Source organism: Megachile rotundata, chromosome 14 (genome assembly GCF_050947335.1).
Source record: "Megachile rotundata isolate GNS110a chromosome 14, iyMegRotu1, whole genome shotgun sequence".
Classification (NCBI taxonomy): domain Eukaryota; kingdom Metazoa; phylum Arthropoda; class Insecta; order Hymenoptera; family Megachilidae; genus Megachile; species Megachile rotundata.
The window spans coordinates 11948075-11973451 of record NC_134996.1 but is presented as its reverse complement, the minus strand read 5'-3'; the positions used below and the strand labels follow the sequence as shown (position 1 = coordinate 11973451).

The following is a 25377-nucleotide window of genomic DNA, read 5'->3' as shown; positions in this document are numbered from 1 at the left end:
TATGATTTATAAGAAACGTTCACTCGTTATCTGGACATCGCGTAATTTATGGATCCCCGAAAAGCGTCTAATATTTTTTCACGGTCTTTAGAGTAACAATGTGTTCCCCTAATAATGAATACATTATCGTTGCAATTTTTTCACTTGTCTAAATTTTTACTTGTCAAAAATTTTACTTGTCAAAAATTTTAAGTATAATTAATAATTTTAAGTCCAATTAAAAATTTTAAGTTGTATTCTATTTAACACTGCAAATCACAGTACTGTCTTCACTCTTCAAAAACAGAGTTTCTTTAGTTTTAAAAATAATTTATTAAAATGGCTGTAGTAGTCTTCAGTCTTCAAAAGCACAGTTTCTTCAGTTTCAAAAATGATTAAAACGGCTGTTAGAAGAACCTTGCCTATCTATTGTTCCTCCGGTAATTCGTAGAGCAAACAAAGCGTCCCTAATTTCTGAATTCCAACGGATCCACCAGGTCTAATTTAACTTATTATTCTCCGGAGCAACAATACGGTATTGTTTGCAGAGGAACCTGAAAATCATTACAAAAACCCGTTTGTTTTCTTTAGTCTAAGCCGACTGCCCTAAAACTCCCATAAACACTTGCAGTAAAAAGGGCTACCCTCGAATCGACGCTTTCTTGGCTGCCGCGCTGTGATCACGTTAATGACCCATAATAACCGAAGCAAAAAATTGTCGCAAGTAGGCACTTGTCCAAGAGCTCGACACCTAACGAACACCGACGTGTCTCGTGGAAAGAAAGGAAACGTTATTTTTGGATATATCAATGGAAGCGATATTTCGAGGCGATTCAGCTGCAGGAAATTCGACGTGGATTTCTTGAAGAGCACGCGTGGCCATCTGTGGTGAGCAAGAAATCGGAAAACGTTTTTCGGGATCGTCGACATATGGCACGCGGGCCAGACTTATCTCCGGGAAAAAATACGCCTGGAAGGAGCGGTCTGCTGAAAATGGAGGCTTCTTTAATCTTCCCTAATTTTCGGAGGCTGTCGGGCGAAAACTGTTTCATGATTCAGGTATCCGTCGAAAATTTGATCGAACAGATGGTATTTTATCACGAAATATCAATTTATCACGTAATATTAAAATATCTCATTGCATCAAAATAGCTAATGTAATACAATAACTAATCACAAAATGTGATTTCAGTGTCAGAAACCGAGATACTTCTACATTTTATATTTGGAATGTTATATTCAGGTATAAAAAGAATTGTATAAAAGCTGAAGAGTAGTTTCTAGGAGTGGAAATTGAAAAGATCAGCTACGATCCATCATCCGGAAGAGAGCAGAAGCGTCGGTGCGGGTCAAAGTGGCCGTGAATTTTCGCTATTCGGCCTCTGTTCGGTCCATTCTACCACGCGACCATATGGCCGCCGACGGCATGGTCCATTATTTTCTACAGGATTCATGGCACAGAAATGGAAGGCGGGGGGCAGGCCCACCACGAAATTACCCGAAAATTGGCCCCGTCAGCCTTATTTTTTTCTGGATGATCTTAATTTGAATTTCAATGTAATTCGTGTCTCGTCAATTAACTGCACCCTTTACATTCGAAAACTCTCCTAAAACAAAATTATTAAAAAACGATACATTTTTGACTTGTTACAAGTTGTGCTTTGCAATGCGATCATGCTTCATGAACAGATATACATATTTTAAATTATGAGGTTATTATTATTTGATACTTTTCAAGGTTTAATAGCGATTAACAGTAAAGCTATATAGAATGCACAATTAGTTTGAAATTAAAAAAGGGAGTTGAATAATTAAATAGACGTTGAAATTAGACAACAGACATCGTTATTATCTCGATAGAAATCGATGCAGATAAAAATCTACATACAGATGTTTCAAGAAAACTACCTTAAATTTTGTAACCTAAAAATTGAAACTTGTAAAACAGTCTACTATAAAACAGTCTACCATAAAACAGTACTTTTGGTAGTTGTATTAAATGAAAATTGAAATTAAAGGGAGTCTTATTAAAATAGCTAAAGTATTTTATGTTCGCAGTTCCTTTGTGCAAGAAACAAAAGTATTAGAGGTTTCCGATCGAATCGATGCTTACAGCTGTCTTCCAGCCGTTGGTCTATTTAAGTTTCTTTTTAGCTTCTTTCTCTCCTGACTTTCCTTCCCTTCGACTCTATAAAATATGCTAAACGCCCGCGGAGGCCTGGCGCCCCCACAGAGCCCTCTCCCATCTCTCTCTTTCTCTGAACGCTGTTATTTACGAATTATGAATGTTGTAAGACAGAGCATAATGATCGCGACGAGTCGGCCAATTTTCGTCGCTTTAAGCACCGTATCCTTAATGTGCCCTCGGCGTGGTTCCCTAGGAATTCTTAGCATCGATCGTCATTCTCCTAAATGACTTCTCACGTTATCTACACTGAAAAAGTATTCGGAAAAATAACGGAACTTTTTAAATAAAGAGAAGAGACTGTGTATAAACCTCTACCATATACTGGTGGAAAACCGTGTCATTATCAAGTTACAAATCTCAATTGTCACTCAGTTATAAAATCTAACATCCAGCAAATATTCCTTAACGAAAATCCTAGCAAATATCATGGAGTGTTATACATGAAGTGTAATAGTATATTTAAGAAGATTGAAGTACACTCGAAGTTATACTGTTAGCTAAAATTTTCTGCTGAGCCACTCTGAAGGTAACTAAACTTTTTAAATAAAAAGAAAAGACATGTGTATAAACCTCTACCATATACAGTAATTATCAAGCTACAAATCTGAATTATCACTCAGTTATAAAATTTAGCATCCAGCAAATATTCCTTAACGAAAATCCTAGCAAATATGGAGTGTTATAAATGGGAAGTGTAATAGTATATTTAAGAAGATTGAAGTACAGTCGAAGTTACACTGTTAGCTAAAATTTTCTGCTGAGCCACTCCGAAGGTAGCCATTGATTACGTCGAAAAAAGCGGCGGGCCATCGCTTAATACGTGGAACCATGGGCCAGCAAATCGACAGCGTGATCCGCACGGCGTCGTTTTTGCAGCTTTCGCGTGCTTTTTACGAGCCTCACCTTAGCGAAACGCTCCTTTCGACGGCAATTACCCAGGACGAACACACGCTTGCGGTCGGTTTGGCCGCGACGCGAAAACGAACGACGGGCCCGACCATGGGGCCCCCATTGAAAAGCGAACGAGCCACGAACACGCGTGGAACCACGTGCATACGAGATTATCGGACGATATTCTTCGTGAGCCATTGTATCCTGCAAAAAGTGGCCGCGGTACAAGATGCACCGGCTACGCAAAAAAAGAATTAATGACGGCGGAAGAGGTAGAGAATCGGGTAGACGCAAGAAAGAGTTCGGAATTTCGTGCCATTTGCGCCGTGAAATCTGCCGCGTGAATTTCTTCGATGAAGCGGTCCGATGCTATCGAAAGGTCCATCTTTGAACGCTTAGCTCACTTTTGTTAATGGTACAATAATAGCACAAGTGGTACTTTTATATTCTTCCCTTAATTCAGTCAAATTATTTACAGAATTATTTACAGAATTATTTACAGAATTATTTAAAGAATTATTTACAGAATTATTTACAGAATTATTTAAAGAATTATTTACAGAAGTATTTATGGAATAATTCCTGTGTTGCATAATTTGAAAGTATACTTGCACCTAAACTCATCACTTGTGCGTCATGACGCACTCGTACTTTAACTAATAAGATAAATTCTACTCGAATTTTCAATACTCAATTTTGAGTACAAGTCTATTAATTTGCATAGTCTATTCCATAACACCAAATTGAAATTTCATCTTCCTTTGTCTAATATTAATTCTGACAGACACAATCATATTGCAAGTTTACAAATATCTGCACATCGAATTCAACAGAGTTCACATCTGCGCCTCACATGTCAAAAATCATAACTTTCAAAATTCCGAAAATGGCAGAAACTAGAACCGCAGGGAGCCGCAGTAAGCGAAAGTTCCGCAGCCGAAAGGTTTCAGAGGCTGTTCGATAACAAAGACCCTCACAGGATGAGATTGCAAAAAGCGACGGTCGAACCGCAGTTTTCACTCCGACCGAAAGTCAGCCGCAGTAAATTAGGTGATTGCTACCGTCACGTTGACGAGGAAAACCGAGGTAGTCCGACCTTGAAGTTAGAGTAAGGAGTCCTTGATTTACAACTGGGGCTGTATGACAAAACGATGACGCTCGCGGTACAGCTCTAAATCAGCCCAGATTCGTAAACGTTCACATGATTTACTGGGGGGGAAAAAAATTTTCGCCCGTGCCAGAGGGTGAAGCCTTAATTGCTGGGATGTGAGCTTTTCTGTGACTGCGAAGGGACGCTGTTAATTTGACAGCAGGGGATTGATGAGCTACGCCCTAGAAAACTAGTTTTAGCTTTTAGTCAATCTTTACAGATTTAAAATTGATAGAAAATAAAATCGGGTTAATTTTAAATAAAGTGCTGATACCAAAGACACCTATTGAATTGTTTCGCAAAGAAAAGAAAGTGTAAATTATTAATGAAAAGTGTCAGTAAACCCCTTATCTCAGGTAACTATTTGGTTACGGACACTCATCAGACCTCCGTCCACAAGATTCGACTCCTAGCGTCATAAAGCAGTCCCCGAGGCCGATCCACCAGCAGTGGAGGGTTATAAATTTCGGTTTCGAGAATTTGTCAGGCTAACATATTGGCGGATACCTAGCAGGGGCAAGGTAGAAGGCTAAGTGCTCAATAGCGATTCAGAGATCCTCTGGTTACCACCTGTCCTCCCCGGGGACTCGTTTCGTGAAATCTCTTCTTCTTTCTCTTCTTATACCTTGACCGAGGGAAACGCTAATGCTGCCGACTGACAATGAAAATTTGTCGCCGTCGTATTTGACGCGAAAACTGCCTTTCAAAGCTCCTACGACGATACAACCCTGAAGACCTAAATTTTCTGCCTTGTCGCGTCGATCAAGATGACTCTTGGCTAAAGGTGTTCGCTGTAATTCTTAGCAATTTTATGCTCCTACATTAGGTTTATAGAATTAAGGCTTCAGCTGAGATTCACTTCTCATTGGATGATTTGAAGAATTTTAGACGTAAGGTGATTTGAATAATTTTGGGTATAATATGATTTGAATAATTTTTTGAACGTGTTCGAGAATTGAAGACGAATAATATTTGAGAAAAATATTCCCTCGGGTTTTGTATGGAGATTATGCTGAAAGAATGGCTATATTTTTCTAGGACAGATAAGCTCCCCAACGTGTGACAATCCGATCAGCAAACTTCTTTTGTTATGCACCACGTCCTCGCGCCTCTAAAGTCCAGTGTAAACTTTGAACGCGTCCGAAAAACGTGACTACACTTTCAGTGTAATTTTGACGTTATTTTGATAGTTTGAGACGTCTGGTCTCAAATGTTTAATTAACGTATCGAACCGTTGCATCTTTACCAGTTATATTTTTACGCAAAATCTCATCTCTCCTAAGAATTTTATGAAAGAACTGCAACGCCCTGAAAGAAATCAGAAAGGAAAGCTTGATAAGAAACCCAGTTCCGTTCTATTGAATCCCAATGGAAAAGCGTTTTTTATGCAACTCAAGAACGGAAACGGTATCTTGACCCATCTTTGAACGTGGTTTCGATTCGAATTCTTTCTCTTACTTCTAAACTGCCGAAGCTCTGTTCAAGCCAAAGAAACATAATCTGACGGAAAATCGAGACTCACGTAATCCTTCGCGGCGAGGATTACGGTCGATAAACAATGCTCTTGCGAGGGCAACGCGTGGTCACAGGAATACAAGAACGGTTCGTGCGGGAGATGTTACACGGTGATAGAAAAGAAGGTCGGAGACGCGGGAAAAGGAATGTGGAAGGGAGGTCACGGATTACGGGTCCTACGAAAACATCCTCACCTATGGGTGTCGGGAAATGTCTTCAGGGAGGTTCAGCATCAAACATTGAAACCCTAACACATATTAGGAAAATCCGAGAAATTTAGCAAGTGACTGTAATGAGTAAAGTGATTGAATCCCTAAATCAAATGAGTCTAAATGAGGCAAGACATGAACCTGTGTATTACGAATGTATTGTATTGAAATTGAATGTATGAACAAACTAATTGAATATGTATTGCAATATATGTATGTATTGCTCAAAACGAGTGCTACTTAAACCCTTTCCTACAATTTGTCGGATGCAAAACTACCTTCATAGCTATAATATTAAAACGAACAAGAAAGGTATAGAGTATGAAAAAGTCAGGTTTGTCACATTTGAACTGCAACTATGTATGTATGTAACATATGTATTACTCAAAACGTATATACTACTTAAACCCTTTCCTACAATTTATTTGTGGCATGCGCCAAAACTACCTTCATAGCTATAATATTAAAACGGACAATGAAAGTTTAAATTAAAGAGAATTAACAATTGCAGTGAGGTTTGGGACATTTGAACTGCAACTATGTATGTATGTAACATATGTATTACTCAAACGTATATGCTACTTAAACCCTTTCCTACAATTTATTTGTGGCATGCGCCAAAACTACCTTCATAGCTATGATATTACAACGGACAATGAAAGTTTAAATTAAAGAGAATTAACAATTGCAGTGCGGTTTGGGACATTTGCACTGAAATATGCGTCATGAGACTGGGTGTGAATCGAGAGTTTAACGATTCCATGATCTCAATTCTGAACGATTTGCAATCAGAACCTGAATACTCTGCCACCCTTTCAGGGAGTTACACCAGTTGACACCCTGTTTCTAAAGAAAGTCCCATTAACGACACGAAAATTCTATCGATTTGCAAGAATGCGCAAAGATGAAAGCCTATTAATTTTACAGGAGAATAAAGAGTCCCATTAACGACATGAAAATTCCATTGATTTGCAAGAACTCAAAGCCTCTTAATTTTACTGTATAATAAAAATAGTAAAATTGTGAGGCATAGATCGGTCCAGGTGTGAGAAAAACCCTGAAGCACAATAAAATGTCACTCTCCATTGAAGTCCCGAGCGCCACCCCTAAACGCTGCCTAGATGAATAGTTCTTCTATTCGTCTTTTCTATTGGCGAGCGAACGGGCGCGGATCAGCGTGTTTCACAGGCTCGCGCGAGGGATGCAACTTAGGCCCAGAGTTTTAACGTCATATATTTCACCCCACAATCGGACTGCCAGACAAATACCCTTATTTGTACACATCCTGTGCATTGTGGCGGGGTATCACGGGGCACCCAGGGAGCACGAACGACTTCCGGTGAATACGTTTCTACTCCTCCTCCTGCGCCTGTGTTCTTTATCGGAAACCCCGTGTCTCTCCGCCTCTTCCTTCGCGTTCAGCCTCTTTGATTTGATTTTTTTCCTTTCATCGAGTGGAGGTGGTGGGTGGGACCGTGTACCTGCGAGAAATCGTGCTCCTTTTGATAATACTTCGATCACTTCCTTCTCTTTTGAGACGGGATGTTTGCAACGTTCAGGATGCTAATTGCGGCTAAATTTTCCTGGTCACCCTCCGAACCTTTCAAAGCCCTCTTCTCTTTCGGGTCATCTTAGCCCATCTACGTTATTAATAACTGAGATTTTCAACGAAGGTTCCTTTATTCTGAAACTTCGTAGCTTTGACAGGCAAACTAGCTCAACGCAATTTTGCTCGGGACATGACCCAGATTGCGTTCAAAGAACATTTTAATAGCAATTGTTCCACAAAAGAGGAATATTGTGTTTTCAATGGATATTATCGTAAACTAGAAAGGAACAAAGGACGAAATTTCATTTGTCCCGAGAACAGGTCAATTCCGAAGCAATCTTTTCTTCCTTCTATCGGGGAAGGATTCTTCGCGGTAGAATGGCGTTTTGGACCATATGCCGGCGACCATACGGCACGTGGATAATTACAGTGAAACGCTAGGCTGTAATGCGAGGGTGGTGCACTACCGAGATAATATTCGCGACGACAGATTGTATGCAGAGCATTCCAACGGGAAACTTGAATCGCGATGCATCGTTTAAGAATATTGCTTCGATAATTTTCTTCCATATATTTAATGTTACATTTGTGGTTTCCTTGATATTTAGTTTTGGAAGTTATAGACATTATCTTGTGGAAGCAACATAGAATATTTCTGAAGATAGTAATGAAGCATTTTGAATTTACTGGTTAGGTTAGGTTAGGTTGGGTTCGAGACATTAACTGTCTTGTGGATGCACTTCAAAATAATTAGAATATTTATGAATATAGTAATGAAGCATCTTGAATTCACTGGTTAGGTTAGGTTAGGTTAGGTTAGACTATTAACTGATTAGGTTAGGTTAGACTATTAACTGGTTAGGCTAGGTTAGACATTATTAACCATCTTGTAGAAGCACTTCAAAATAATTAGGACATTTATGAACATAATAATGAAGCATCTTGAATTCATTGGTTGTGTTAGGTTAGGTTAGGTTAGACTATTAACCTGTTAGGTCAGGTTAGACTAGTAACTGGTTAGGTTAGGTTAGACATTATTAACCATCTTGTGGAAGCACTTCAATATAATTAGATCATTTATAAACATAATAATGAAGCATCTTGAATTCACTGGCTGGGTTAGGTTAGGTTAGGTTAGACTATTAGCTGATTAGGTTAGATTAGACTATTAACTGGTAAGATTAGGTTAGACATTATTAACCTTCTTGTGGAAGCACTTCAAAATAATTAGAACATTTATGAACATAATAATGAAGCATCTTGAATTTGCTGGTTAGGTTAGGTTAGGCTAGGTTAGAGTATTAACTGGTTAGGTTAGGTTAGGTTAGACTATTAACTGGTTAGGTTAGGTTAGACATTATTAACCATCTTGTGGAAGCACTTCAAAATGCTTAGAACATTTCTGAACATAATAATGAAGCATTTTGAATGTACTGTTTAGGTTAGGTTGCTGTTAGGTTATGTTACTAGCTGTAAAAATTACACAAATATTAATTCATGTTGAACATGAAATATTCTTCAGAATATATACAAGGATGAAAAGCAAAAGCCTTAATCTAAAGGGTCAAACTTTTATACAACTTCAATTTGCAGCTACTTAAATTATAAATTTCTTAATAAACTAAAATAAATAAAAATTCATTATTACTAGTCACCCAATTATACATGTTACCCTCCCAGATAAAATTATAATCACTCAAAACTTGATCATAAAATACAAAATTTGAAAAAATTTACAATACAAATACATCTACTAATTCTAACGTGCATATCTCCAACAAAACTATTGAAAATCTTTTAATATAAGAAGGATCTTATAACGCGATATTAGGAGTCTAAAAACTCCTTCCAAGAATCAGGATTGCATAGCAAAATAAAAAGAAAAAAGACAGCAACTCTTTTCGCAGTTTGGCCTACTTTGGTCGGCGAAATAATTCGGCCAGAAGGACGATGATGCAGCGTGGTCGACCATATGCCGAGGGAGACGGTTCCAGCCTACGGATAATTACAAGGGATGCTACGCTTGCCTTTAGGGGGTAGGGGCGAGCTAAAATTCAATGGTGGGGCGCGTGGCTACATAAGGAAGGTACCGACCTCCGAAGGGTCGCAGTCGGCTCGAAATTTCGGAGATACCCGTGTCTGTATTTCTCCTCCAACGCGTTGCATTCGTTTCGATCATTGTTTCAGTGTTTCACAATAGTGGTTTTAGAAAGTGAATCAGTGAGTGAAGAGAATCGAACATGGAAATTTTGTGGTTCCTGTTTTTCTGGTGTTTGACCACGGTTACCGGTTTTGATCTTGGACCGGTCATCAGAATCGCTCAGTGCAGATCACAGTGTTTGAGGAAACATACCACGGAGGGAGTCTGTGATTGGTACTCTGGACAACAACAGACCACTTGCAGCATGGTAATTAAATTCTCATTCATTTCAAAAATTCTCTTTGAAGTTTGATGGCTATGTAGCACCCATATCTTCCTTTTGATAGTCAATAGACAATTGTTAATTAATTGGAAACTTTATTTAACCTTGTTGAAAGTTAGATCATTTTAAAAGATTAGTTAAATTTGTGAGAGATGATTAAAATAATGTCAGATATTTTTTTAAATTCTCTTTAAATTTGTATGATATTTGCTAAAGTTTAAATTACTATCCCACTGATTTTTCATAAAATTACTCGTAATAATTAGAGACGTGTTATTTCCGAAAATACTCCAGCCGCTTCGAACATCCATCCTGCGAGACCCTCTTTCTCAAATAGCCCAAGTTGGAACCCATCAGGAAATTCAGAGCGACTGACCCTTCTTTCCCAAGAATTCCCTCAAAAAAAAAAACAACGAAATAACAAAAATACCCCGCGAAAAAGTATCCGTTCGGTCATCTGGAAATCCAAACTAGGAACCAGACGATAAATCTCGCGTGTCGGTTTTATGGGGCGCCGAGGAAAATCATGGTGGTCCACCCTTGGTAGGCACCCCTCCCGGACAGATGGGAATCACGATTAACTCACGTACAATGCACGTACACGTGTGTGTACTCGTAGGGCGTTGCTCATTTGGTGTACAGGGGGTGTCCATTAATTTCGGGGAAATCGATGCCATCTTGCCCGCGTACACCCACGGAGAGACGAATAGAAGACGCACACACGCTCCGGACATTATCGTGGTTGAATCGAGCGAGGGCGATGATCCATTCAAATTTATTCTCGAAAAAGGAGAGGTCCTCATTTCCCTGGTCACATTAGAATAACGATTCTCGGAGGAGGCGGACGCGCGGAGGTGGCTTAATGAAGGTCGTGCTGCAGGGGAACCCCCTCGGTGAGAAAACGGCCAAGTTACGGTCGTAATGACGATTATTCGTGGCTAGGGGAATCTTTCGCTCGCTTTGAACCGCCCTTTCTTCTCGTGCACGGGTAATTGTTTCTACTTCGAGGGTGCTCGACCGATCGGAAACGAGGGTGACTCGAATTGGCAGGTTGGTCATCCTTGTTAGCTTTGTTTAAAGAAATTTCTACCGCCATTCTATTCACTAGTACCACAATATTTCACTCTTTATACTGAAATTATTTTTGGAGGAATTAGAGGAGCTATACCGTTTTTGCTGAAAAAGGTCATAGGGTCACGTATGTGGAATAAATTAGAAAAGTTAAGAGTAGATTGAAATTCAGAATATAGAGTATTTTATGATGGATGTAGTTTCTTAATCAGTGGAATGATAGAGTGATAAAAATTCGTACGGGTATTAATCGGTAATCGAAGACTGGTGGATTAGAGGCGTCGATCGCTCCATCAGATTTCATCCAGATGAAATGATCGTACCGTTATCGAATTACGATCGGAGGGTCGTAAAAACGAAGTCCCCTTGCCCAGGAAATCAATGACCGGGTCGTCGTAAAGTGAAATAAAGAGGATGAAAGGGCGCCGCGAGAGCCTGCAGCTTCGTGGCTTTACTGAAATACTGGCCAAACCGAGCAATCCAATTTTCTATATTCCAAAGATTCCATTACGTTTTTTCCTTCAATTCGAAATGGTAAAATAACCAACCAATGATTTGGACTAATTTCCACGACAAAGACCTTAGGAGGTCTAATCTCGACACGAAGACCAAATGTCGGGAAAAATGGTCGTAGGAAATTATCGCGAGGCTTTTTTGGAGGCGTCATTAACGCGAAAGAGGGAATGCTTCGTAGAAACAGGCGGACTTAGAAGGAACATCGTGATGAAGGATAATTCAGGGAGTGAGGGGTCTAAGAGAATAAAAAAAGACTCTGGAAACAGGGCTCCACGAGAGACGGTACCCCAATAAATATGAAGACAACAACGACGGTGCCTGTTATGCCTGAAACAGGTTGGAGCTAATTCGGACCCCCACCTAAATTCTCCATCTCTTTCTTTCTTTCTTTCTTCCACCTTTTTTTCTCCTGTCTCTGACTGCATCTCTTCCTTCCCCTGGTCCTCTCTATAGCCGCTTAAATCGCTCGATTCAACGGTCCCAGCCGATGCTTTCTTATTCTCCCTTTCCTTCTTTGCGTTCCTTAGCCGTTCCCTCTTCACCCTCCCTCGTCTACCGTCGTCCTTTTTACCCGTGCGTGCAAGAGCTTTTTGTTCAACGTTCAAACCTCCCTCTTCTCCGTGCTCGCTTCTTTTACGTGTGTACGTGTACGTGATTTTATTTCTTTTTTCTTGTGTGTTACAGTGCTGGCAATACTGCGAGGGCTTGGAGAATCGCTGGGAGAAAACGAGGACCATTTGCGAGGGCGACCAGTATCTACATGTAAGTAAATTTACGGAGTCTTTCGATTAGGGGATACCCCAGGAAATTTTCCTTCTAACGAGGGGAAACGGCGTTAAGGGGCGTCATCTGTCTTTGGGGCTCTTACTGCTGTTACTGGTAATAGAATAGCAGTAATGCACTATATTATACACATTATGTACAAATGCAAGAGCAACATTATTTATAAATATAACAGCAATATTATGTACAAATATAACAGCAATATTATGTATAAATATAACAGCAATATTATGTACAAAAGTAACAGCAAAATTATGTACAAATATAACAGCTACTTTATGTGCAAATATAACAGCAATATTATTTATAAATATAACAGCAATATTATGTACAAAAGTAACAGCAAAATTATGTACAAATATAACAGCAATATTATGTACAAATGTAACAGCAATATTATGTACAAATGTAACAGCAAAATTATGTACAAATATAACAGCAAAATTATGTACAAATATAACAGCAATATTATGTACAAATATAACAGCAATATTATGTACAAATATAACAGCAATATTATGTATAAATATAACAGCAATATTATGTACAAAAGTAACAGCAAAATTATGTACAAATATAACAGCTACATTATGTGCAAATATAACAGCAATATTATGTACAATTATAACAGCAATATTATGTACAAATATAACAGCAATATTATGTAAAAATATAACAGCAAAATTATGTACAAACATAACAGCAATATTATGTTAAAACCAGATCGGTCCAAATACAGAGTCACATATCGTTGCCTCAATTTCCTTTGACCGAAAACAGATTTTCAAATGTAGCTTTCCATCTGTCAATTCCGATAAATAACCTCCGTAGAATACCAAGGTTCTTAAATTTCGGACCTCCAGGTTCGAACCACCGAGGCATATCGAATCAGCGGAAAATTCGAATCGATCGAAAAGTTCTTTGCGCGGGGGTTAACTTTGAAGGTCCGAAATCGATGAACATTGGCCTGCGGCACTGGGGCGGGAAGAAAGGGAACCGATAAAAGGACGCAAAGCGCAGGGAAAATCCTTAGAAACGGCTACCTGTCGATTTTCACGGAAGATCGAGCTTAGTATCGACCTCTGCAGATAGAAATCTTTTTTCAAATATTTGGGCAACGGTTGACTACCGAGTTACTATGAAGCTTTAGACCTTTGGACCCACTTTTGGGGTTCTGATGTTTTTTGATAAAAGAATTGGGGGTATCTTTAAATAGTGTTTGTAGAATAACGAGAAGGAAGAAGAATTTGTATGAATAAGTTTAGAATTCATTAAATTAAAAAACCAAGAACCATTATCTACATTTTCCATAACTAGTTTCATTTTATTTTCCAGTGTCCCGCATGTCAGACAGCGTGCACCTACCGCCAGACAAGAGTGGAAGAAAAATACCTTCCCTCCATGCTGCCCGCCCCCAAGAAGGCGCCCCTCAACCTCGACAAATTCGACGTGGCGGTGGTAATGCGTAAAGTGTACAAACAATGGCGAGTGTCCGGCTACTACCCAGGTGGACGCAGTCCAAACTTACGACCCGACACCTGGATCATCGTGGCAATGCTGGACGGCGTCAAGCACTACAGTTGGCAAGAGTGGGAGCCGAAACTGGAATCCCTAAAAGAAGGTCCCTTATACGAAGCGACGATCTCGTGGAAAGACGTGCAGTCGCAACTCCAGAAACAGAGATCCCTGGAACAGGTTCGATTCAACAACCGAGTGAGACAATTCTTCCTGGAAAAGTACGGCGAAAAGGTGCTCGCCGAATGGAGGAGCCAGGAGGACTCTCAGATCTCCGACGAGGTATTCAGGAGGTTCTTCTTCAGAAGAAAGGACGATCGCACGGACGATTCCATGGAAAGCGACAATACGCCATCTACCAGCAACGATTACAAGCTGGACAAGGACCAGGGGAACAGGGAGTCGTACGTGGTGTCCTGGGAGCCGGAGACGGGAGGTCTGATGGGCAACCAAGTGGCGGACTCGAATTCTGCGCAGATTTCGCTGGTGCCGGGCACTAAATACTTCGTGAGGATCGCGTCGAACGACGGGCCAGGTAGTTTCCCCATCGAAGTGGACACCAGGCCCAATTTCGTTCATGCTAAGAGGATAGAGAGGACCCTCGAGGAGCTGTATCCTTGGGACATCTACGCTGCCTGCGGTTGTGCCGTTCTTTCGCTGGTCATTCTGGGCCTCGTAAAGATTTGCATGAAGAACAAGAATGCGGAGGTCGAGGAAGTTTGAGCATTTTCTGGTCTATTGTTTAGTTCTTTATTGAAAGGAATTTAATTTTAAAGTGTATCATATGTGTAACCCTTCGTACTTTAGAACTAACACGTTGACTCTTCAAATTAACTTTGTAGATTATTCATTTCTTTTTTTTGCGAATTAAATTTGTTCCATGCTTGTCAACGTGTTAGTCGACAAACTCAGGGACACGTCTGCCCGAGGGCGGACGCTTTTGTCAAAGATAAGGGACTGCTAGATTATTGCCATTATATGTATAACAATTGAGTCGGTTCCTTGAGGATAATTTTGTACAAGCGACCGAGTCAATTCTACTTAACCCTGTAAATTTGATGTTCGATAGATAAGATAGTCTGTAAAACGTGTAAATGTGCTGGTAGTCTGTACAAATGGACCATATTTTTGTACGTGGTAGAAGGTTAAATCACTGCTTGCTCAACGCGCAACGGACAGACTGTTAAGAGTTCCTATCATCAGAGAAAGTAGAACAGCGCTTTTCGAGGTGCTAAGCTGTGTATTTATTTGTAAATAGTACGGAAGCTGTACATAGTTTTTAAAGTATAAATAAATCTCTTCTCAACTATTTTGTACTCATTCTTTCCTGGAAACTTTCAGGATTTTAATCCCTTCTTGTGGATCCCTCCTTCTTTGAGGATCAAACGTGAATGACGAGGGTTCTTTTCATTGAATTTACGAAGGGACTGTTCCATATCGAATGGATTTAAACCAGATTACTGAGGGAATGTTTCATTCTTTGAACATAAAAGATTCTTTAATACTTTGAAACTTTCATTCCGGGAATTTCGGAATTCGGGTATCTGGAAAATTGGGGTATTAATTTGACTTCTCGCTGGAAGACTGTTTTTGCAATTCAGAGCGAGTCAGATTTTCCAACCTTGTCGAAATAACTGTTATCCAAAACTGGCCCCAGGGAGTTAGCCAAATTCCATGGCTTACCTCTCGAGAAAGTCCCATTTCCTTTCGAACGCGGCCAAAGAAATACAGAGGTACATTGAACTTTCCCGAGCGAATAATAAACTTGTCGTGAGTCGGCGGAATAAAACAAAAAGAGAAGACGATTTCGTGGGGGAAGTCCAGCTGTGTACGCGTGTCGCACACACGAGCAACGATGAAAAAGTGTGTCGTGACCTCGAACAAGGTCCCGTTATCCAAGGCAAAGCCTTGGAAGCGGTCGTCCTCAGTCTTGACTCGGAAGTCAAGCAAAGATGATACTACTGCTTGCTTGTGTCAGCCTCCTAATCGGTCCTGGTGAACTGGGCATCCTGAACAATGGACCCTCCGTCGGCGTGACCGCCGTTTCTGGACTTAGTGCGCTGCCTTTTGGATTCGCTACTGGTCCAAGGTATTTTTAATTCATTTCTGCTACCCTTCAATCTCAAGTCACTCTGAAGATTTCACATTTATTCTACTCTAAAATATTTTATTTACTTTTCTTGTCATTTATTCGTTGCTGGTCCAAGGTATTTTTAATTAATTTCTGCTATCCTTCAAAGTGGAGTCACTCTGGAGATTTCACATTTATTCTACTCTAAAATATTTTATTTACTTTTCTTGTCATTTATTTGCTGCTGGTCCAAGGTATTTTTAATTAATTTCTGCTACCCTTCAAAGTCGAGTCACTCTATAAATTTCACACTTACTCTGTTCTAAAATATTTCATTTACTTTTCTTGTCATTTTTCGTACACTTTAAGATAAGTTTGCTTAATTACTTTAATGTAGCAAAGTTTGATCATGAACAACGATCTAATAGTATCTGATAATACACAGTGATGTATCAATGCCACAAGGTTGTTAATACTACTTGTTCAGATATTTTATACTCTTGTGTTTTATTTTGTCAAATATATATAGATCAAATCTATACTGAGGGGTTCAGGAAAATACATGAAAAATAACTGTATGAAAAAGTTAATACTTGACACTGAAGATCATGTAATTTTGAAGATCAAGTGACTTCAAATGTGTGAGGTCCCAATAGCAAAAATTGAGACATTACATTTAGAAGGGTGATCTCCATCAGACACTGTTTGTACAACGAATTCTTTCAACTTATTATCAATGATCAGATTGTTACTTTGCGTGCCACATGTAGTACACCGTTGCTTTAATTGCTGAGTCGTAGACGATGTTATCTTGAACAGTGTTCGCCTTGTCCGGTTATGTCTCGCTCCACTATTCTATATACGTATGGTTTCTCTTTTGAAAGCGGCGTTCAATTTGGAAAAGAATGTAATTCTATTTATAACTGAGACATCCTTTGTCGTTATACTTCGTCATAATAATAATACGGTTAATTAAGCTTGTAATATTCGAGCACTTCCGAGGAGCCATTTTGTGAACATTTAAGCAGAACATATGTGAACATATTCACGTGAACATTTTAAGCAGAACAATATTTTATTTACATTTCCAATCATTTGTTATGAAGTTTGTTTAAGATAAGTCTGCTTCGTATTTGATTAGTTTGATGTACATTTTTAATGTAGTTTAATGTAGTTTATTATGGTGTGTAATAATAGTGTGTGATAGTTTAATATAATGCACTTAATGTACCAGTTTAATGTGCCAGTTTAATGTACCAGTTTAATGTAGCTCAATATAGTTTACTACAGTGTATAATAGTTTAATATAGTGCACTTGATGTACCAGTTTAATGTGCCAGTTTAATGTACACTTTTAATGTAGTTTAATGTAGCTTATTATAGTGTGTAATAATAGTGTATAATAGTTTAATATAGAGCACTTAATGCACCAGTTTAATGTGCCAGTTTAATGTGCCAGTTTAATGTAGCTCAATATAGTTTATTACAGTGTATAATAGTTTAATATAGTGCACTTGATGTTCCAGTTTAATGTGCCAGTTTAATGTACCAGTTTAATGTACAAGTTTAATGTACCTCAATATAGTTTACCACAATGTACAATAATAGTGTATAATATTTTAATATAACGCTCTTTAATATAGTTCAATCTACAGGTTTGATCATATACAGTATAACCTGATAGTACACAGTGGTCTAATGCACCGATATTTCAGAGAAATAAATTTGCATTTAGGTACGTGCCCAAATGGAAGAAGCAGGCATGCGAGATACCAGCTTCCCAGCATCCAAATTCGCATTACATCTGCGACGAGGCCGGAGAAGTAAAGTGTTTGCCAGGTAAAAAAAGAAGTCGAAAAGTGCAATAAAAAGCTAATGACAGAAATTCTTGTATAGCCGATTCTTTTAATTCTTTTCTTAGGATGGACCGGCGATTTGTGCGACGTGCCAATCTGTCGTAAGGGATGTGACCCTCTTCAGGGTTACTGCCGTCGACCCGGTGAATGTCGCTGCAAATTGGGCTTCTACGGTGAGCTATGCGACAAATGTGTGGCTCTGCCAGGATGTCAACATGGCAGGTAATTTACAAGCAAAAATACTACACAAAATTAACTTCGCATTGTATTACAAAAATTGCACGAACGGAAGCGAGACCGCTGTCTAACTAAACCACGAACGATCCACTTTCCGGTTTAATTTCTCCATAAGAGATACAATTACGTTAACCGCGAATTTATTCCAACCGTTTTTAAACAACGCGTCTGACCACGGTTCATTTAACTTCGAACCGTGAAAGTTTCCAGCACGAAGATCTTGATTTCCGTAACGCGAAACGTTTTCCGCGAATTCGCGCACGAAGACCTTATTACCCTGACAAAATTGATTTTCGTTTACAGCTGCAACGTAAGCTTCGAATGCTCCTGCGATCCTGGATGGAAGGGTATATTCTGCTCGGAACCGATCTGCGCCGCCGATTGTCTACCCAGCCAGGGATACTGCGAGAAGCCTGGCGAATGCAGGTAACGTGTTAAAGCGTAGTGGTGGAGTAATGAACGGTTATCGGTACCGGTAGCAGCGAATCGAACCGAACCGACCATTTACTTGGCCCTCGTTCCGTTAATACGTGGCTGGTACTTTACATCGAATGTGAACGATGTAATTCAGGCGTTTAGTCGAAAGTACTGTATTTCGGGATTTCGAGTGTAATGACAAACTGAGGTGGAAACGTGGCATTAGAGGAATGTGAAGGAACGGGTAACGTGGTATCGTAATAGTAAGGTACAGAAACCAGCTGAGAAAAGCTAAGTAGGGAGCTGAGAGAAAAGCAAATAACAAATGCTGGACCCAGAAAAACTTAGCATATCTCTTCTGACCACCTCTCAAAAATTGTACGACTCTACAATCCATCTAATTCTTCTATATCTTCTATGTCTTCTATATTTTTCGCAGATGTCGACTAGGTTGGCAAGGACCAAAATGCAAGCAATGCGCAGTTCTCCCCGGCTGCGTTCACGGAACATGTCAAGGACCACTCGAATGCCGCTGCGAACCCGGCTGGACCGGACTTCTCTGCCAGACTCGTGAGTAACCATTGTACCCCGTACAATGTACATTTATCTAAACTAATTTGTTGTCTGTGCAGCTGTTTGCTCGCAAGGATGCAGCCGAGAACACGGCAGTTGTCGTCGTCCGGGGACGTGTAGGTGTCGCGTAGGTTGGACTGGTCCAAATTGTACCGAATGTGTCCCTTATCCTGGCTGCGTACACGGAACTTGCAAACGGCCGTGGGAGTGCAGATGCGAACCTGGATGGGCTGGGGACCTGTGTAACGAGAAGTTGACGTATTGCGACGAACACCCGGGAATATGTCAGAATAATTCGACTTGTATTAGCATGACCAGGGAAGATGGCAATTATAGGTATTGTATTTTAATTGGATATGTTGATGATATAACTCATACGTTCATGGTATAACTTCTATGTTAATAGAATAATTCATATGTCAATAGTATGACCTTTACATTAATTGTGTAATTCATACATCAATAATATAACTTCTAATATAATGATATAATTCATACATCAATACTATGACTTCTACATTAATAGAATAATTCATACATCGATAGTATAACTTCTACATCAATGATACAATTCATACATCAATAGTATAACTTCTACATTAATGATACTATTTATACATTAATAGTATAATTTCTACATTAATGATATAATTCATACATCAGTAGTATGACTTCTATATTAATGTTACTATTCATACATCAAAAGTATGACTTCTATATTAATTGTATAATTCATACATTAACAATATAACTTCTACATCAATGATATAATTCGTACATAAATAATATAACTTCTATATTAATGTTACTATTCATACATCAATAGTATAACTTCTACATTAATGATACTATTTATACATCAACAGCATAACTTCTACATCAATGATATAATTCATACATCAATAATATGACTTCTATATTAATGTTACTATTTATACATCAAAAGTATGACTTTTATATTAATTGTATAATTCATACATGAATAATATAACTTCTACATCAATGATACAATTCATACATCAACAGTATAACTTCTACATTAATGATATAATTCATACATCAATAGTATCACTTCTACATTAATTATATAACTCATACATTATAGTTGCTGTTAAAGAAATAATGTCTACATACAACACCATAAAATTGCAGATGTATCTGTCCTCTGGGTTACATGGGTCGCCAATGTCAAATCAAAACGATGATGCCCTCAACAGAGCTGGTGCCTCCCACCCCAGATTCAATCGAGCCCGAAGCGAAACCCCAGATGCAACCCGAAGAAAATGACAGCTCGGTAGACGAAAAGGATAAGAACACGGTGAAGGACGAGGAACAAACGGTGGAACCATTGGGTTCAATCGTAATTACGGATCCTCCGTCCACGATTGATCCTGCTGCAACCGTCGGTAAATGGCCAACCGAACCTCCCACGGAATTGCCAATCACGGAAGGGGACGATGAAAATGAGGCGTGAATGACTGCTCGTTGACTGTTACATTATTTATTTATTTATTTTGCATATAGGACTATGTAATGATGATTTTGTAGCCTTTTATAATAAATGACTGTATGATTCGTAGAGGAGTTTTTATTGGAACTGAAGGAGGAGTTAGAGGAATTTGAGGAAATTCGAAATTTCGAAGGGGTGGAATGCTCCTACGGGAAATTTCAGATGTGGAATTTCGAGATTCGTAAGATTCGTAAAAGAGTTTTTATTGAAACCGTGAAAGCGGGATTTAAGGTGGAATTTGAGGAAATTTGAAATTTCGAAGGGGTAAAATGCTCCTACGGGAAATTTCAGATGTGGAATTTCGAGATTCGTAAGATTCGTAAAAGAGTTTTTATTGAAACCGTGAAAGCGGGATTAAAGGTGGAATTTGATGAAATTCGAAATTTCGAAGGGGTGAAATGCTCCTACGAATTTCGAGAAAGCCCCGCCATTTCGAACCCAATTACTTTACAACGTAAACTGTAACTGTGGAACTCTTCGATAAAATGTATATAAACATTCCCGTGAACGTTCCGCTCGAATGGTCACGTATTCGATGTTACACGATGCATATTGCACGCTCGTGTCGTTTTCCATCGGCGGCCAGATCGACTGCCCACGTAATCGCCCGTCCAAGTCTCGTATCTTACGTAATCCTTACATTTTTATCCTCCGTTCGTGCGTCATACACGAGGGAAATTCTAACGCAGACCTGGTGCAATCGACCAAAAAATTGAAACACTGAGAAACACAATTATAACGAAATATATTAACCAGGTACAAACGAAAATTGCCAATAAATAAACCTAGCAGTCTACCTTATATGACCGATTCCATCATTTTTGCCCACTTAAAATATTTTAAGGCGATCAGAAATTTAATATCAGACATGCAAATCTTCTTAAGCCGTCGTCAATTTATGTATCTGAACCAATGGTGTTTTATAGTTGTTTTATGAGAATTACGGAATAGCGTTCGTTTACGTTTTGCTCGACTGCGTAGCTAATCGAGGTCTGTCGATGTTGGTGTATGACTTAATCGACGCTTTAAAGTTTTGCTTTAATTACGGTTGCATCGCCTTTCACCGTTGAAATTGAACCTTGTATTACCTAAAAAATTTTAGCGGTTACGCAATTTTCTATGTTCAACATTTTTAATAAAGAGAGATATCAAAAACACCCATGAATCATATAAAAAATATGATTTTGTAAATGGAAGTTAACGAAGGAAGTGATGAGTATAAAAGGGCTTGATTGCAGGATCCAAAAATTTGGGATGATTTTATGGTACTTCGTTAGCGACTAATTTTATGACTGACTCAGCAGCATCGGATTGCAGGTACGATCCTTGTTTGATCGTGGCTAATGAAGCACGTCCCGAGATCGACCTGACTTTTAGCATGCTCTGATAATCGTCCTTCCATTGGTATGCGTCGCTCGATCTATGCCTTTTCTGCGGCGGTCTTAATATTCGTTAATCAAATGTTTAGATGTACAAAGTTGATTCACTGTTTGTAACAGGTAGAAAAATGTTGCTTAAAATGTAGCAAACTCTTTGCATTATCCTTACATTTCTGAGATCACGACTGCTCTGATTCAATCATCTCCTAATTCATCGAATCGAAGGAATGCCGAAGGCTGCTACAAATCGTCCAATTACAATGAGCTCCAGAAAGAGTATAATGATGCCATTCATCAAGGTCGAGCAATAAACGTTGGTGTTCTTTTTTGTGCTGAGTCGAGGTGGAATGAAATTAAATCGCGTATTTACGTAAAGATCGCTTGGTGTGGAAACGAGGCTAATTGTAAGAATAATGACGGACGAGTGGAACGTCACGAACGGAACACCCTGTATGCAACACGTTACGGAACACGAAAGTCCAGTCTTTTGACACGACAGTGTTGCGTCCGAGAATAATTTAAATGAAAAGTTAGATTACGATGTGAAATCTGGGTCGGACGGGTTTGATTCGTTAAATGCGATAATCTGCATATGAGGTTTATCTTTCTACAAAAACTTGTACTCTCGCTTTCAACCCATGTCAAAAATCGCATCGTTCTTTTTAGCCATGTGATCGAAAGTCACAACTTGGAACCGGAAGACGGAATTCGAAGACTGGAAGAAAAACGTATCGTTACGCACCGATCGATTAATATGTCTCGACATGAAAACCGGTCGATAGCTCCTCGATCTAAATAGAAACCCGTGCATGGCACGCAAATGAGGTGAAACGTCGTAAAGAGGTCACAGCTAAAATTATTAGAGCATTCAATAATTGATAGGCATTTTCAGGACGGTAAAACCATGAATAATGGAGATATGCAAATAGTTTTCGGATATTTAAATCCGTATGACGTAAGGGGAGAATAACAGTTCTATTTTTGTTGCGAATTTCGATGAACTTTTGGAAATAAAAGAGCTAACGAAGAGACGTTTCAGAGCGAAACGACCCAGATGCGTTCGTGCACGTTACAGAAAATACACGCGAAAACTTCTCAAGTTCTCTTTTGCTTATCGATCTCTAGATCTAATTTTCGGTATCAACAGGTTCGATCTACCATTCCGAGAAACAAGTAACGAACAAAGGATATCGTGCGCGTTTCATATAATTTGTTGCGAAATTGCTTGATAAAAACTTTTAATGTTAACCACCCACGGTCCCGGAAGTCATTGACACGTGGTCTTAGTCATAACTGTGAGATTAATTTCTGATGCAAATGCTGGAACGTTTTAAAGGTAATCCCTTGTTGTATTCGTGACGCAATCGTGACGCACCCCTGATGCACCCATGACGCATCTGTGACGCACTCGCGATGCACCCTTGCTATATTCGTGACGCACCCGTGACGCATCTGTGACGCACTCGTGATGCACCCTTGTCGTACTCGTGACGCACCCGTGACGCACTCGTGATGCACCCTTGTCGTATTCGTGACGCATTCGTGATGCACCCTTGTCGTATTCGTGACGCACTCGCGATGCACCCTTGTCGTACTCGTGACGCACCTGTGACGCACTCGTGATGCACCCTTATCGTATTCGTGACGCACCCTTGACGCACCCGTGATACATCCCTGACGCACCCATGATGCACCCGTGACGCACCCGTGATGCACCCTTGTCGTACTCATGACGCACCCTTGATGCACCCTTGACGCACCCGTAACACATCCCTGACGCACCCGTGACGCACAGATCATATGTGACGAACCAAACTCTTGCCGAATTTTAGATTCAATTCATGCAGTCTCCACAAATCAAGAACCTAAGCTAACATGTATAACTTTGAACTTTCCTGAGTCATCTTCACATGCTAGGAATAGGATGTATAATAGATGAGTAACTGTAGGTATCTGTGCGAGATGCAACTGGATAAAAAATTGTAGGTTGAAGGGTTAATGTAATGGTTCTATGATGTGTCTACATCTCAATCATCTGATGTCATGTCCCTAACACATCTATTGCTCTATACTATATACAGTACACTCTCCATACTACAGTACAGATCTAGTATTACTGACATAGTAGTTATAGCTTCCATCACACCCAACATACAGCTAATGTACTGTAATGTGGAACCATCACAAGTGTCTCTTCATGTTTGAAAGGGGTAAACAAGGGTGGGCATGATTGCAGGATAAAATGTAGCAAACGCAACGGATCGCAGCTGTATCGGAGAACAGGAAAACGCAAGATCATTGAGGCGTAAGGTAGGGGCTCCTTCACGAACGATTTCCCTTTCAATCGGTTCGCCCTTCGCCATTCCCGCGATCAGAGAATTCCAGATCCGCAATTGCACAAATGTTGGTCTGGCCGTCTATCCATGGTCCGCTTTCGAACGGTTAGCCGAATGGAAATGTACCAGATCTGGTCGGTACAGGCCGGAAGGGAAAGTATAAAGGGGAAGGCTTCCCCTTTGGTCTCGCTGCTCCGGGGGTCCGTTCAAACGTTCCCCGGTAAATAGAGGGCATCCGTTGAGCGATCAAAGCGCAGCGTGTAATTACGTTTCAGCCTCGCGACGTAGGTGTGCGATTCCGCGCGGGGGGAAAACGCTCGCTCGCCTTTGACGCACGTTTGAATTTTAAGTTTCACCTCGACCGACTGATTTACGCGCGTAACGCAATATCGCGGTGGAATGGCAAATATTCTAATGATCGCCTGTCAGCGAAACCGACGTTATTGATTGTTGGCTCGCATCTTTACGGAGAAAATGAAAGTGAATATTTTAAAGTCAGATTTGAAAGTCATCGAAACACCTGATTTACAAACTATTTTTCCGCTGAGAGGTGAACAATCTGAAACCTTTTAATAATGCATTCGCCGGGTAATAATCGGTAGATCTCATTTTCCCATTGTCAGCACGGGTCGTAGAACTGGTACCGTAATGAACGTTACGTAACTCCACTATCGGGTCCAAGCATCTGTATTATGCCATACCGTCGTTAACTTAGCGGTTGCGATCTATCGCGTACCCAACGCGCTTCAGTAACTGGCGTAATTGCGTTTCTTTCAAGGTCGAAAGCTTCATTTCTTCAGAAAATCAATTAATCGAATTTCAACCACATTCCGGTGAAAATTACACAACACAATGATTTCACGATTTTCCCTTGTTGCGATGAAAGTAGACATTCGTGTTTCAAACTCGTCAGACTCGAGGGTCGAATTTTCCTCGGAGGAAAAGGAATCAGAAGTTTCACCTTCTATTTGTTCAGATTCAAGGTTTCAAAAGAAACCGTATGAAATTGTACGACTAATGTCGTTTACCCTTTTTGCAGAATACTCTCTAATGATCGTGACGATTATATGTTTCGTAACGGAAACCGTGGCCAATTACTGATTTCAATGTCGCGTGATTCGAGACACATTTCCAAGAGAAAGCCTCGGAACATTGTTTTTGCAACTTTTGGCCTTCGCCATTTGCTTATGCTATACCTTTACTCATTGA

The 25377-nt window shown here is 39.7% G+C and overlaps 2 protein-coding genes across 2 annotated transcripts; both read left to right on the top strand.

Moving 5' to 3' along the window:
* Positions 1-9572: 9572 nt before the first annotated feature.
* On the top strand, positions 9573-15098 carry LOC105663734 (uncharacterized). Its single transcript, XM_012294644.2, has 3 exons — positions 9573-9889; positions 12176-12253; positions 13610-15098. The coding sequence occupies exons 1-3, from the start codon at positions 9722-9724 to the stop codon at positions 14510-14512; spliced, it is 1149 nt and encodes a 382-aa protein (XP_012150034.1). The 5' UTR covers positions 9573-9721; the 3' UTR covers positions 14513-15098.
* A 600-nt stretch (positions 15099-15698) lies between these two features.
* Positions 15699-20522, top strand: LOC100882869 (uncharacterized). Its single transcript, XM_012294635.2, has 7 exons — positions 15699-15878; positions 17596-17699; positions 17782-17938; positions 18257-18379; positions 18810-18940; positions 19003-19279; positions 20096-20522. The coding sequence occupies exons 1-7, from the start codon at positions 15742-15744 to the stop codon at positions 20415-20417; spliced, it is 1251 nt and encodes a 416-aa protein (XP_012150025.2). The 5' UTR covers positions 15699-15741; the 3' UTR covers positions 20418-20522.
* Positions 20523-25377: the final 4855 nt, after the last annotated feature.

What these genes read in the sequence shown, in the direction of transcription:
- LOC105663734 (XM_012294644.2), top strand. Translation starts at nt 9,722, where the DNA reads ATGGAAATTTTGTGGTTCCTGTTTTTCTGGTGTTTGACCACGGTTACC. An exon ending in AACAGACCACTTGCAGCATG is followed by an intron (nt 9,890 to 12,175) that starts GTAATTAAATTC and finishes TGTGTGTTACAG; the next exon opens with TGCTGGCAATACTGCGAGGG. An exon ending in AGGGCGACCAGTATCTACAT is followed by an intron (nt 12,254 to 13,609) that starts GTAAGTAAATTT and finishes TTTATTTTCCAG; the next exon opens with TGTCCCGCATGTCAGACAGC.
- LOC100882869 (XM_012294635.2), top strand. Translation starts at nt 15,742, where the DNA reads ATGATACTACTGCTTGCTTGTGTCAGCCTCCTAATCGGTCCTGGTGAA. An exon ending in GGATTCGCTACTGGTCCAAG is followed by an intron (nt 15,879 to 17,595) that starts GTATTTTTAATT and finishes ATTTGCATTTAG; the next exon opens with GTACGTGCCCAAATGGAAGA. An exon ending in AGAAGTAAAGTGTTTGCCAG is followed by an intron (nt 17,700 to 17,781) that starts GTAAAAAAAGAA and finishes TTCTTTTCTTAG; the next exon opens with GATGGACCGGCGATTTGTGC.